The sequence below is a fragment of the Trachemys scripta genome, chromosome 1 (genome assembly GCF_013100865.1).
Source record: "Trachemys scripta elegans isolate TJP31775 chromosome 1, CAS_Tse_1.0, whole genome shotgun sequence".
Classification (NCBI taxonomy): Eukaryota; Metazoa; Chordata; order Testudines; family Emydidae; genus Trachemys; species Trachemys scripta.
In genome coordinates, this window is record NC_048298.1 from 64,341,301 (window position 1) to 64,354,341 (window position 13,041).

The 13,041-nt window shown below is 42.3% G+C and overlaps 1 protein-coding gene across 3 annotated transcripts in view; it reads right to left on the reverse strand.

Moving 5' to 3' along the window:
* PTPRB (protein tyrosine phosphatase receptor type B) overlaps nt 1-13,041 on the reverse strand; it is an 87,387-nt gene that overhangs the window by 11,981 nt on the left and 62,365 nt on the right. For all 3 annotated transcript variants that reach the window (XM_034771414.1, XM_034771432.1, XM_034771423.1), the window contains 9 exons: nt 12,376-12,654; nt 9,745-9,894; nt 7,356-7,599; nt 5,109-5,215; nt 3,782-3,881; nt 1,678-1,761; nt 1,544-1,561; nt 1,339-1,420; nt 789-879 (listed from right to left, as the gene is read on the reverse strand). In XM_034771414.1, the coding sequence (XP_034627305.1) occupies nt 789-879; nt 1,339-1,420; nt 1,544-1,561; nt 1,678-1,761; nt 3,782-3,881; nt 5,109-5,215; nt 7,356-7,599; nt 9,745-9,894; nt 12,376-12,654 (1,155 nt within the window). The remainder of the gene's footprint in view (nt 1-788; nt 880-1,338; nt 1,421-1,543; nt 1,562-1,677; nt 1,762-3,781; nt 3,882-5,108; nt 5,216-7,355; nt 7,600-9,744; nt 9,895-12,375; nt 12,655-13,041) is intronic.

Below are 13,041 nucleotides of genomic sequence, written 5' to 3' on the forward strand. Positions count from 1 at the left end.
GGAAGCACCCTCCAAGCTGCAGTCAGACATACCCATGGAGGGATCCCATCACCACTACTGAAATACAGCCACCTCTGGATAAAACTTGGCAACTAACCATGGCACATGGCAATTCTACATGGCAAGAAATTAAGCTGAATGCTACCATAGCCCATTGAAATTGCAGGGGGCTATTTAAGGTAGGCTAATTACCTCCAATTGGCATTCCCCAGGGCTGTCCCCATTCTCATGTGCCACGTACAGTCAGGATCTTTGTCTTGTATGAAAGAGGACTCCTTCAGGATTATCCCCTTGTGCCATGCTGGGAGCACTGTGCTACTGCAGGCTCATTATTAACTCTGAAGGAAGCGACTGTCACCTATTTATGTCAAATAAGTGATTTGTGGCCACTAGGCAGGTTTGAACTGACTATAACTGAATGACCAGGGAGCAGGTAGCCCAGCTGCTGATCACACAAAACACACGAGACAAGGTTTCTATTATTCCTACTATCCACCCTGACAGAACCGCTGAAAGGGCTAGAACAGCTGAAGCCTTTTATAAACAGAAAGAGCACTAGTCATTACGCCTCTGGTGGGAAGTGAAATTTCATGGGAGCTGCTGTTTTAAAGCCGCTCATGGCCATACACCGTCAGCATCAAAGCACCAAGGCTTGGCTTGGCAATGCTATTTCATCTCCGACAAGGCGAAACAAGGAAAGGGATATGCTACATGCACGATCCCATCCTGAAAAGAAGTGAAAAATAGCTGGTGTGATGTAATATTATATACCCAAATATAAAACTTACAGGGCAATATATTATTGTATCGATTTTTCCCTCTGTTCTCCGGCAAAAGCGCTATGTCACACGATTGGTTTCGACCCACATCTTTTAAGTCCTGCAAAAGGCCGAAATGAATGCGAGGTGAAAATAATCAAAGGATGCTACAACATGGAATGTACAGCATGCTAGGCTAAGGAAAGGAAATGATTTTTATTAGACTCAAATTAGAGAACTGGTGGCATTGGCTTGAGCCAGGCACACTGCTGGTAGGCACTGTTCATGATTTGTCACACTCTGTTCACACAACTCAGTCCTGACCCTCAGCACATCCTGGTGGTCCTGTGCTGGGCCTTTGATGAATGGAGGCTGCCAACTGGATCAAGCTGAGCCTAATTAAGTTGTGGTTTTGGCAGCAGGACAAACAGGGTCTAAGCTGAGACTGTCAAACTCATTTTCACTTGTGTGAAGAAGACCCAGGAATGCATGTCTCTGGGGCTGAAGGGTTAGTGAGCCAGAGTTAGCACCCAACCAGTTGGTTCAATAAAGAAATGGTTTGACTGGATTGGATTCATACCTCATACTCCTTGGACAGGAGGTAGTTGGAATCTGCTTGGAGTTTGGTGAAGTGCCCTTCAAACTGATTTATCTTTATTGGACTAAAACATTCGACAGAAGAATACAAGACAAAAAACAAAGTTACCCCAGGACAGAACAAGGACATTATTCATCTAATTCATTACAAAGGAAGATGTTTTAAATGAAGAAATATTTGCTTTTACCTGGAAATTCTCCGGCTCCTAGAAATAATTTCAAAAGAAAAAGAAACAACTTGTCAGTGAATGACCGGAGAGACTGTTTCATCTATGATGCCATGTTAAAACAGTTTTCTCTTAGAAACAAACTTTGAGATTACCCTCTCTGCCCCAAGTTCAGATGGACGGACAACGGCCTGTCCCTGCGAACGCTCAGCCTTGCTGTAGGTCGTTCATGGCCATTACTGCAATACAAAGGAAGATATTCTTACTTTGGTTTTAGTGCTATGTTCAAATGTCAACGTAAGTTGGGCAACGAAAGTATCTTGTGGCAGGAAATAAAGAAAAGGAATAGAAAGAGATGGCTGTTTCATTTGCGGCTCTGAAGTGGATCTTTGCAGCTGCACAGTTTTCCTGTACCTTAGTTTTCTCCTGCCTCCCAGGCTTGCGGCGCCAAACATCCCTGTGAGGTAGGTATTATCCCTAGTTCCATGTGCAGATGGGGAACAGGTTACTGCTGCGCTTTTCAGAAGTGCAGAGTGCCTGCAGCTCCCACTGGCTTCAAGTATTGTGGGTGCTCAGCACCTCTGAAAATCAGGCCATTTGGGACTTGTGAAGGATCAGAGCAGTAGTCAGTGGCAGCACTGGGATAGATTTGGGGAATTTTGGGAATTCATTCTGTGCGCATTCCACTGTTCATGGCCAGTTTACATCCAGTACATCCACTGTTCTTGTGCCAACATTGTCCATTAGCTAAATAGCTCTTCTCCCTTCCTGGTGTTTACCGGCCATGAACAAATTCAGGTTGGAAATTAGAAGGTTTCTTACCATCAGAGGAGTGAGACGCTGGAACAGCCTCCCACTAGGAGTTGTGGGGGCAAACAACCAAACTAGTTTTAAGATGGAGCTTGATAAATTTATGAATGGGATTATATGATGGGGCTGCCTGCAATACCTGGGATCTGGACTCAGTGACTCAGGAGATCCCTTGCAGTCCTACATTCCTATGTTCCACTAAACCACACACATGGTCTCTCCACCTCTGATCACCATTTGTTCCCTCAGAAACCTCTCTTGTAAGTTAAATAAATATTTACCTACTGTATATGACTCAGAAAAATATACCGACGTTCACTGACCCATTGAACAGAGCTCATAACAAAGAAATCACAATACAGTTCAGAAAACATGCACTTCATATGATTTACATTCAAACTACACAGAGCAAAAATAAATTAGAGGATAAGGGACGTATTTTCAAATGCAGGTACCTAAGTAGCAGCCAGGAGAAAATGTATACACCTATTGTGAATGCAAAACTTGCATTTTACTCATGGTAGCGGTGTATGTATACAGATATGTAGGCATGCACTTGTCTGTATGCACAAACAAATGCAAGTTTTCACACAAGTGCACATGCTTTTTTCCATGGTCAGCATCTAGACATCTGCATTGAATTTGGGCTTAAGTGTCTAGAAGAAACTGCTAGAGAATAATTTTATGCAGACTAAGAATTAGAGCTGGTTGGAAAACAATTCCACACATTTTAAAGAAACATTCCATTCCAACTCCAGGCGAAATGTTGCATTTTCAAAATTTCCCACAGAATAGAAATTCCAAACTTTTTTGACTCAGAAATATCAAAAATTTTCATTTCAATACTGTTAAATGTTTGTTTCAATAAGGTAAAAGTATCATTTTATGTTAATATTATATTTAATATTTATATATATTTAAATTAAAATTATATATATGATATAAAATTAATATTATAGAATAAAAGTCAGTGCAAAATGAAATGGAACAATAAAGTCAAAACTAAAACTTTTTGACATTATTGCAAGAAAATATTTCAATGTTTCCAAAATGAGAGGGTCAAAATGAATAATTTAATCAAAAATGTAATTGAAATCAACAAGTTCTCATGAAAGGTTTCAATGAAGCCACATTTTCTGACAGAAAACTGCTCCAGTGAAAATGTGTTGACCAGCCCTATTAAGAGCCAAAGGTCACACTGCAGCCTTGATCATGCAACTCCTATTAATCAGTGGAAATCCTGTTCCTTAAATCAAGGATAATATGGGGCTTCTTAGTTCAATATTTAATTTGTACAAATGGTGAGGGAAATGGAATGAAGTTTTTGCTTTCCTAAATACAATTTAAAGTTTTCATCCAATTTTACTCCTTCCTCAGTGTCTCAGATGGAAAATCAAATTTCATCAGACCTTGTGCAACAAAAATTTAAAAAAGGGAGTTCCTACTTACCTAATTTTCTGTTTGTAGACAAATAAAGCAGTGACAGCCACCACCATCACAATGAGAAACAAACCAGCACTCACACCTTCTATAACTCCAAACATGGGCTCTAAGATAGATACACACACACAAAGAGCAAAGGAATTAGATACATACAATGTTATCCGTTAAAGACACTGAAATAAATACAAAGGAATGTCAACTGCATATATATTTGGAGGACTGGGCTTTGATATTACTTCCTTAGTTTTTCAAGAACTTACACCGTACATCAGGTAGGCAAGAAACAGGTAGAAGAGAAAAAAGTTCTCTCCTTCTATAGAATTAGGGAGTGAAAGAAACAACAAGATTTTCCAGGAGTTCAGGTCTGCTCCCCAGGCTACAGTAATTCCCTGGATTTTTCAAACTGAGTCTAGGATAATTCACTGGATCAATCCCATTTGGAGACCATTTATACTGGATGACAAACCCATTTCATTCTCACATCCAGAAAGTAACTGTTGCCTGGATTCAAGGGTTTTTGAAGCTTAATCAGTGTTTGGAAAGTGTATTGAGAGCCTTGTATCAAGGGGCTGTGTTATTATTTATTGTTTGTATTGTAGCAGTGACTAAAGACCCTCAGTCAGGGACCCCAGCTCTATTGGGCAATGTGTTTATTGCTCCACCATAGCCAAGATGGGGGAACATAGGGGGCTGGTTGTGGCTCCCGGATCCTGTGCTGCTTGGCCACGGCATAAGTTAAGAATTGCTGAGGAGCAGGTCTAACTCTGGCATAAAGTCCCTAGGTGACCTTACACCATGAAGGATCAGCATAGTTCCACCACACCTCCCTCCCACCTCTGACATCTCCCCGACACCCTGGACACATGGGACAGCTGGTGCAGGAGGTGGTTAGATCATCTCTGTCAGTTTTACACCAGAAGAGAGCTCCCCTGCACCAAGGGAAATTTCCACTAGCTATTTCTGTCCACTTTGAGCAGCTTGAGTGGCAGAAAGCAGACTGGAGAATCTAGCCCTACGTATTATTTCTATCCCAAAGGATGCTGCACAGTCCTCACTCTCTTGCTTGCTCGCTCGCTCCCTTTTAAAGCGAACACCTATAATCTGTAGGAAGCTTTATATTTCTGAAGGAAATCATGGATGGAAGGGGAAGCATCACAGCTATTGTTTTAATCGACAGTGCTGAATACCAAATATTAACTGGCGGAGAGCTGAATCTCAAAGTAACTCAGTTCAGCAACAAGGTCCTTTCTGCATTCTCCTACCCACTCCAACACCAATGGGTGTGATACCCATGTAACTGGTACAGTTAGTAGAGAATAAAGGAGAAACTCACCTGACTCAGTGGTGATTGGTAAAGAGAAAAATGTATCTGAGAAGAGTGGCTCCGTGAATTCCCTCAGGTCTTCACTAAAGAGCTGGGTGAAAGCTCGGATACTGATCCTGAAAAAGCAGAAGGGTTTATTAGATCTGTTTGGGAGTTGGTATCAAATAGGAGAAAACTAAAGGTTAACACAGAAATAGCAAAATCACAAAACAGGGCTTCCAGACAAAATTTACTAAGTACATTTCCTGTGTCTTTTAACTACTGTTATTGTTATACCTTTTGTTGTTCAGCTTCTGCTTTAGTGAGAGTTTCAAAGCCAATATTTTTAGCATCTCAACAGTTCATTCCATTTTTTAGTAACTTTTGCTCAACAATATGTGGGGAAAATGAAAGGACTAGATACTAGATGACACTTACAACATATTAAACTTGAGGAAATAAAATTCTGCCTAACTGTGATCAGCAGGAAGGCATATATATCGCAGCGTGTTCTTTGTATAGGGCTGCAGTAAGCCAAAAAAACTGCTGATTGGCTGATCTATGGATATGTTAACTGCCCTCAATACTATATATGGGGACTTGGATTTGGATTATAGTCTATGATCCTGATCCTGCACACATCTTTGCATGTGAATAGTCATACTCTGGACCTACTTCCATCTCTCCTAATATTAGTCCTGTAAATGGACTACTTATGTGCGTAAATGTTTTCAGGATTGGGGCTTTGTTACCTTAGGGTACTGGGGATCATGAAAGTAGTCCCATGAGATGGACAGACTAATCACAGTGAGCGGTGTCTTTGTTGGCTTTAGGTCTTTGCTATTTTCACAAGGTCCTGATTGCCAAAAATTTGTCACTGAAAATCAATCAACAAATCCGTTCACATGAACACATTGATTTGATTGGACACATGATGTCCATTCTTTGACTGGATGAACATAGTTCTTAAGAAGGTTTCTGATACAGACATGCACAATGAACAAAATCAAAAATTCTGCAACATTCAATTGAAATTCACTGTTTAACTCCATGACTTTTCCTCTCAGCAAACTCATTTCTAAGAGCATTCACAGAAAGCAAAAGGAGCGCAAATGAAGTCGAAGCAAATTCATTAAAAAGCTGAAATGAGTGTCTGTGAATGGTTTGTTGATCTAGTCACTCAGCTCTCATTGTGGTTTTGGTAACCTGTGGTGGAGGTTCCTGCCAACCAGCTGATAGAATTTAGAATCAAAGAAGTTAAGAGGTAGAAATCCTTACTCACAGTAGGTCTCATTCTGAGAAGGGATAAGTGGGCATAATTTCCACTGAACCCAGCTAGAGCCCACTTGAAAGCTGCTTTCACTTCAATTGCACAACTGCCCCATCAAGTTTCTAATAGTCCACATTTAGTAGCTAAGCTTGATTTAATGCTGCAGGGAAAAGTAATTACATTTAATGTGAAGCTGCAGCTTCTAAATAAACATACATGTTATCCAGTTTGTCTGAAATACAAATCATAATTGTTTGGGGATATTACTTCAAATACTCTAGTTTTTGGCTAAAATCTAAGGCCTAGATGCTGGGTCACACAGCTGCTTTCTGTTGTGCCGTAGGTGCAAAGTGGCCTTAAGGTAACTGGATTCAGCCTTGGAGGTTCATGCCAGTGTAGAGGACTCAACAGGAGTGTACATGTGCTCTAGCAGCTCCCACACCATGCCCGACTGTGGCTAAATCTTCCCTTTGTCCTGGTGAGCCTCAGCTGCAATACAGGCTTCCTGAGTCTGTTGGAAGCTGGCACAGGGTAGAATAGCCTTTGGGTTGCTCTAATCTGCACCAGCAGATTGGCCTGTGCAGCCTGTCCACAGAATTAGAGGAACACAAAACTACCTTTGCATCTCCTGCTCCCCCCCTTTTAGCTGTCCCGAATGCTCCCCTGACTCAGCTGCTGATCCAGCCCTTAAGTCTCTCCACAGAGAAATTAGCAACTGTAGCAAAGTTCTCCATCAAAGTAAAAGAGATAAAAGAGGTCTTTTCACTGCACGGAGTTTTGTACATAATGAATTGTAGCATTCCTAGGCTGGTGAAGGAATTGTTTATATATTACCTATGAGATGGGGCATGGACAAAGCTTTTATAAATTGCACAATATAACACAGAGAACACTGTGTAACACAGGTTATTAATCTATGGTAGCTTAAGTACATCAGGCATCGAGATAGCATAGTACCTAATAATACAGCACATCTCACACAGCACGATTACCACAATAAATCTAACCTGTAGGCAGTCCTTGGCTTCAGTGGCCCGTCACAGAATTTCTGCTGATTGGGATCACATTTTCCTCCCAGACTTTCCATCTCAGCTCCAAGCTTAATGTCAAAGCTCTTATAGCTGCTGTCAAGGTTTTCAGCACATTTGCTTGCGAAATAGTTTGTCTGATAGACACGTATGGAATTGTTATGTTTGTATTCCATGTAGGAAGGTAATGGGTGCTGCTGATCTGGCTTCAGCTCTTCACTGCCTAGGAAAAAAAATGGTAAAAAAAAAAATTGCACATCATATGCCACAGCTCTCGTGCTATTCGTGCAGTAAATATCTAAGGCCCAGGGCATCAATAGACATATTTAACACTTGACAAACTTTTGTACTTTGTCTGGGAGGTAGCATGGTCTAGTGAACAGAGCATGGGTCTGGGAGTTAGCTACCTGGGATCTATTTCTAGCCTGACCCTAAACTGTTATATGACCATAGGCAAGTCACTTCCCTCTGAGCCTCCGTTTTCCCATCTGCCAAATTATCTTCTTTTGTAACTCACTTAAAGGTCTATGGAAGAAACACACTATATACGTATTGTTATTATTAACTTTAACTGCAGGGGTCATTAGTAGCTACGTTATCTTTACAAACAACAGCTGGTCTGGTGTGGCAATCTGATCCCCAGGAGAAGAAGCAGAATACAGCTGATTCCTACAGCAAACAGCAAATTCCTACAGATAGGAAATTATGTGTTTCAAAGCAACCTGACGCTGTGGTTTAAAAAGCTTCTTACAGTCTGATAAAGACTGTGCTATACTGTCTTCAAAACTGTTAAGCCACATGAAAGCCACCTTCTTTACAGAGACCTCTACAGACTCAAATTACTGAGTGTCCTAAAGAAATAATCTGTGCTTTTCTTAAGTGAGTGATGCGCCACACACTGCTGACTTGTGGCACAATTCCTTAAATTCAAGTCTTAGGGTATGTCTCCACAGCAACTGGAGGTAGACATGCCCATGCCAGCTCTGATCAATCTAGTGTGCTGAAAATAACAGCAGAGCCGCGGCTGCACATAGGGTGCCAGATGGGAACCACCATTTGCTCCACTTGTTAGTTTGCTATATCAATCAGAGCTAGCATGTGTATATCTGCCTGAGCTGGGAATTACACCTCCAGCTCCAACATAGACATACCCTTAGTATTTTTGGACTGAGCCTGGTTCAGTGTGTTCCAGGCACACTGTCTTCTATTTGAACCCACACTGCATGTTGGTCTATGGGGACATTTTTGGATCGATGCTGGCTTGCCTGGCTAGATAACTCAGGGCAGTTTGCTCTCTCTCTTCTAGATCCCATTCTAGAACAGTGTGCACAGGGAGGTTCTGATGCCTTGAGAAGGTTGTGTGAATCACTTCTGCTGCATAATTCTTCCCTCCACCCCCACCCCTGCCATCTGCCTCCTTCCACAGGGGGTTAAAAAAAAGTAGCCAGTGGGTACAGAGAATAGTTGCAATAGGAAACGATTGTAGTCCCCAGAAATGAATCCTGATGTTTTATTATTTATGATAGTGCCTAAGAGGGTCAGCTGTGCTAGGTGTTGTACCAATACATAGTGAGAAACAGTCCTTGCCCCCAAAGAGCTTACACTCTGACTAGACAAGAACGACACAGGGTGGGAGAAAAAAAGGATTATTTTTACATGGGAACAGAGGCACAGAATGATTAAGTGACTTACACAAGGTCACAAAGGGAGCTTGTGGCAATGTCAAGAATTAAACTTGGATCTCCTGAGTCCTAGCTTAGGGCTTTAACTGCAAAGCTACTCTTCTTCTCTACAGGATAGCACAAGCAAGGAAATACATATGCACTCTATGGGGACATTTTCTGCTTCGATTTACACTGGTGTATGTGAGAGCAATTTGCCTCATGAAATAAACAACATGAATCATTTTATTCTGACTGTAAGCTACCTTTGTTTTCTAATAACGACTTATCAGGCAACACTGAAGGCAACAGAAACTGAAGCTGAGACACACTCCTACCTGCTTCAAGTTAGTGTCTAAGCTACATTATTGAATCAGTGCATAGCAAGACAGTTTATCCCATTTCTATTCTCCGAGACATTCGCTTTGAGTTCTCTTATCTTCTAAGTAAGGAAACTGTCCAAACATGTGGATGGTAACATCCCAGAGAACGAAGTATAACTCTGTCCTTAACTATGGTGCCAGTGGAGACTGGACCTCTGGATCTAAAAACTTCTCCCTGCTGAGTTAAAGGACCAGGTTCATTGGCTTGGATGCAGAAGCAGATCCATACACCTCTTCTGAAATCTGGCCAGTAGATGAGGACAAATACCCTCCTTGTGTTAATATGGGTTATAGAAAGAAACCTATTAATTAATGAAAACTTACCATCGGCCTCTCTCACAACCACAGTAAAGTATTTCACAGCTCCATTGGTGTCACTGAACCAGCTGCAGTTGAAAGTAAAGTTGATGGAAGATTTGGTAATGAGTGCATCCTTTTTGTTCACTCGGATGTGGAGAGGTGGAGGAGGGGGGCCTGGGAAAGAAGAGAGTGGGAGGGGGAAATAAAGTACATCACTATCTATATATTTTTAATTACATAATAACAAGTGGTGCAAATCTCAACAAAACTCAACCATTTAGACCCAATGTTTCTCATATTATGCTCTTTGCAGTCACAAAGTATATCCCTCTTCAGCAGAGAAGCGGCCAGAAGATGTAACAGACCAGCACAGTTTTAAACATAATGACAGAGGCAGCTCCTTACAGTAGGATTTCTTGCAGAAGCTGCCCAGGATTGTATTAAAGTCTCATTAAATCCACAGAGTCTTAAATTATAGCCGCTAAAATAGCATTTTCAGAGGTGGGTTCAATCCCAGGTACTTTGAGACCATTGAGGCTGCAGATAGAAATTTGCTTTTAAACAGCTACATTTTCCCCCCCACACACCAAATGGAACAATAAACAATATCCAAGGAACAATACACAACCCGGAATCAATTAAGCAAATAATTTACACATGGATGATCTGATATCAGATTTACAGTACTGCTTCCATAGGGAACTGGCATTTGTTTCAGCCATATGTCTAAACTAGCTATACGTTGAACAGTGATACATCAGGAACTAAACGGAAAAGGAAAAAGAGGGAGGGGGAAATAAAGCACATCTGATGCAAGCCTCCCAATGGAACACTACGACACTGTAATAGAGATCGCAGCTAAATGTTTTCAATAACCTATACAGCCACATATACTGTGTCAGTATCTACTGTTTAATAGTCGTGGCCAAAATTTAAAGGGTTTCAGTGTGGATAAGGAACCAATAGTTCACATGCTTATTTGGAGCCTAGCCAGATATCTTTGATCTGTAAGACGAGTCTGGAATTCTTGGGAGAGCTGGCTCCCTCGTGGTATTTAGACAGTCCTGCTTCCAGGGTCAACCAGAACCTGATAATGCAGAGATGTCTAAAAATGAAAATAATGAAGAACAGTTAAGCCTTCAAAGAAGTTCGGTTGCTGCTGCTCAGGTTAGCTCTGATTTTATCTGAACTCATAGCATCTCTTGTAGTAGAGAAGAGACAGTGCTTGGTTGCAATTCACGTGAAGGGCGGGTGTTACCACGCTCTTTTTTCCCAGGCTCTGGGCAGGGCCCCAGCACCCATTGGGGTCACAGCTCTGGAATGTCTGGGTGGTTTTCCCACTCCCAGTCTTGAGAGGCCCAGCCCACTGGCTGGGCCCCAGATAGCCTGCCCCTTCTAGGGTTTTCAATGAACAGAAGAAAGGGGAATGGACCCAAATGAATGGTCCCAAAGCTGGGTTAAGGCTCTCTTCCTTCAGAGGGCACTCATCAGGCTGTGGCCCTAATCCAAGTTCACCAACACACAGAGAGGAATAGTCTCCTTTCAAGGTGAGTCAGCATCAGGTTCTCCCTTCCTTCAGGGAGGGGCCATTGGGCAGTGGCTGCCCAATAGGGCTCCTACATTCAGCCATCCCTTTTTCCAAGATCTGCTCTCCTCCCTGATCTGTCATCAACTGAACTGGGTTTCTCCCTTTTAAGTTCCTCCCTCCAATTCTGACATCTCTCAGCTGAGTCCCCATTAGCTCATTAACTCCTTGTTGCCCAGTGTAGGATTTGTATACCCCATCACAGAGGGTTTTTTTTTTAGTGACTGGACTCTGTAGTTCTCCTTGGCTTTACACAGCCAACGGGGGACTGGTGACCCTAAATCACACTATACTTCATCCATCAACTATACTTCCTGGAACATTTGGCCTTGGGGGTAATTAAGACTCCCTGTCATGCTGTACCACCCAGAATGGAGGTGACCCATGGATTGCCACAACTGGCTGGCAGTACCTCTCTCCTTGTGTATGTTGTTGAGAAGCTGCAAGCTGCCATTTGCCACCCATCTGTAGCCCAAGGGAGGAGCCACAGGAGAGTATGGGAGGACTCTGCAGAGCAGTGCTCCTCCTTCATCTCCACTGCCTGAGGCAAGCTCATCATCTGAGAGAAGAGGGAGTAAAGCCTGAAGAAGAGCCACTGCCCCAACTTCCTGAAGGCTCTAGGTAGCTTCCCACTATTTTGACTTGGCGATGGCATTTGGTGAGAGGAAAGGGCCAGGGGGTAGCAAAGAGGCAAGCCTGGGGGAGAACAAAGGGGCAGTTGTAGGCTGTATGTTGTGCCACTACTGACAGATTATAACAATTGTTTGTAAGTTTGTTCTCACTGCACGAGTCAAATAAACCTGTTCTACAATATGATTCACACAGTGATAAAACATCCTTTAAAGCAAGTTTTATAGTTTAAGTGCCTTATAATCTGGCACAGCATGCAACTAAACACAGGTGTTCCCCATTTTGGTCACTGGTCACACATTTTGGTGGCTGGTGTGACACAACAGGCAGGTCTGGAGGTCGAAAAGTCTGCTGACTAACCAACCAGATGATAGATTATCCCTGTTCATCTTCTCCCTCCATGCCACTGTACCTATGTATTTGGTACATCAAGGACTTACGGTCTATCATAGTGATGGTGCTGTCTTCAACTACCTCACTAGTCATGTCTGCAGACTGCACTTTGATGGACACCAAATATCTCTTGTGGGGTACTAGCATCATGATATTTTGCAAAGATCTTTCTTTCTCTATCCTTTTGGAAAACTCAACTTCTCCAGTGTCCATTTTTTTGCATTCAATGCTATATCCATCGAAGTCAGAGTCAGGCGGGGTCCAGGAACATGCAATGGCAGTAGAGTTTTGTGGCCGGCAGTGAAGGTTTTGTATTCTGTCTGGTCCTAAAGATGGAGGAGAGGTTGAAAAAGCTGAAGTGTAACGTAACAGAGGACATGCATTATACATTTTGCGCTCACTCTATGGCTCAGGCCATCATTCTTAGCACTTGAGTCTAAATTAATCATAGGTTTCAGAGTAGCAGCCGTGTTAGTCTGTATCCGCAAAAAGAAGAACAGGAGTACTTGTGGCACCTTAGAGACTAACAAATTTATTAGAGCATAAGCTTTCGTAGACTACAGCCCACTTCTTCGGATGGATATGCATCCGAAGAAGTGGGCTGTAGTCTACGAAAGCTTATGCTCTAATAAATTTGTTAGTCTCTAAGGTGCCACAAGTACTCCTGTTCTTCTTTTTGCGGATACAGACTAACACGGCTGCTACTCTGAAAC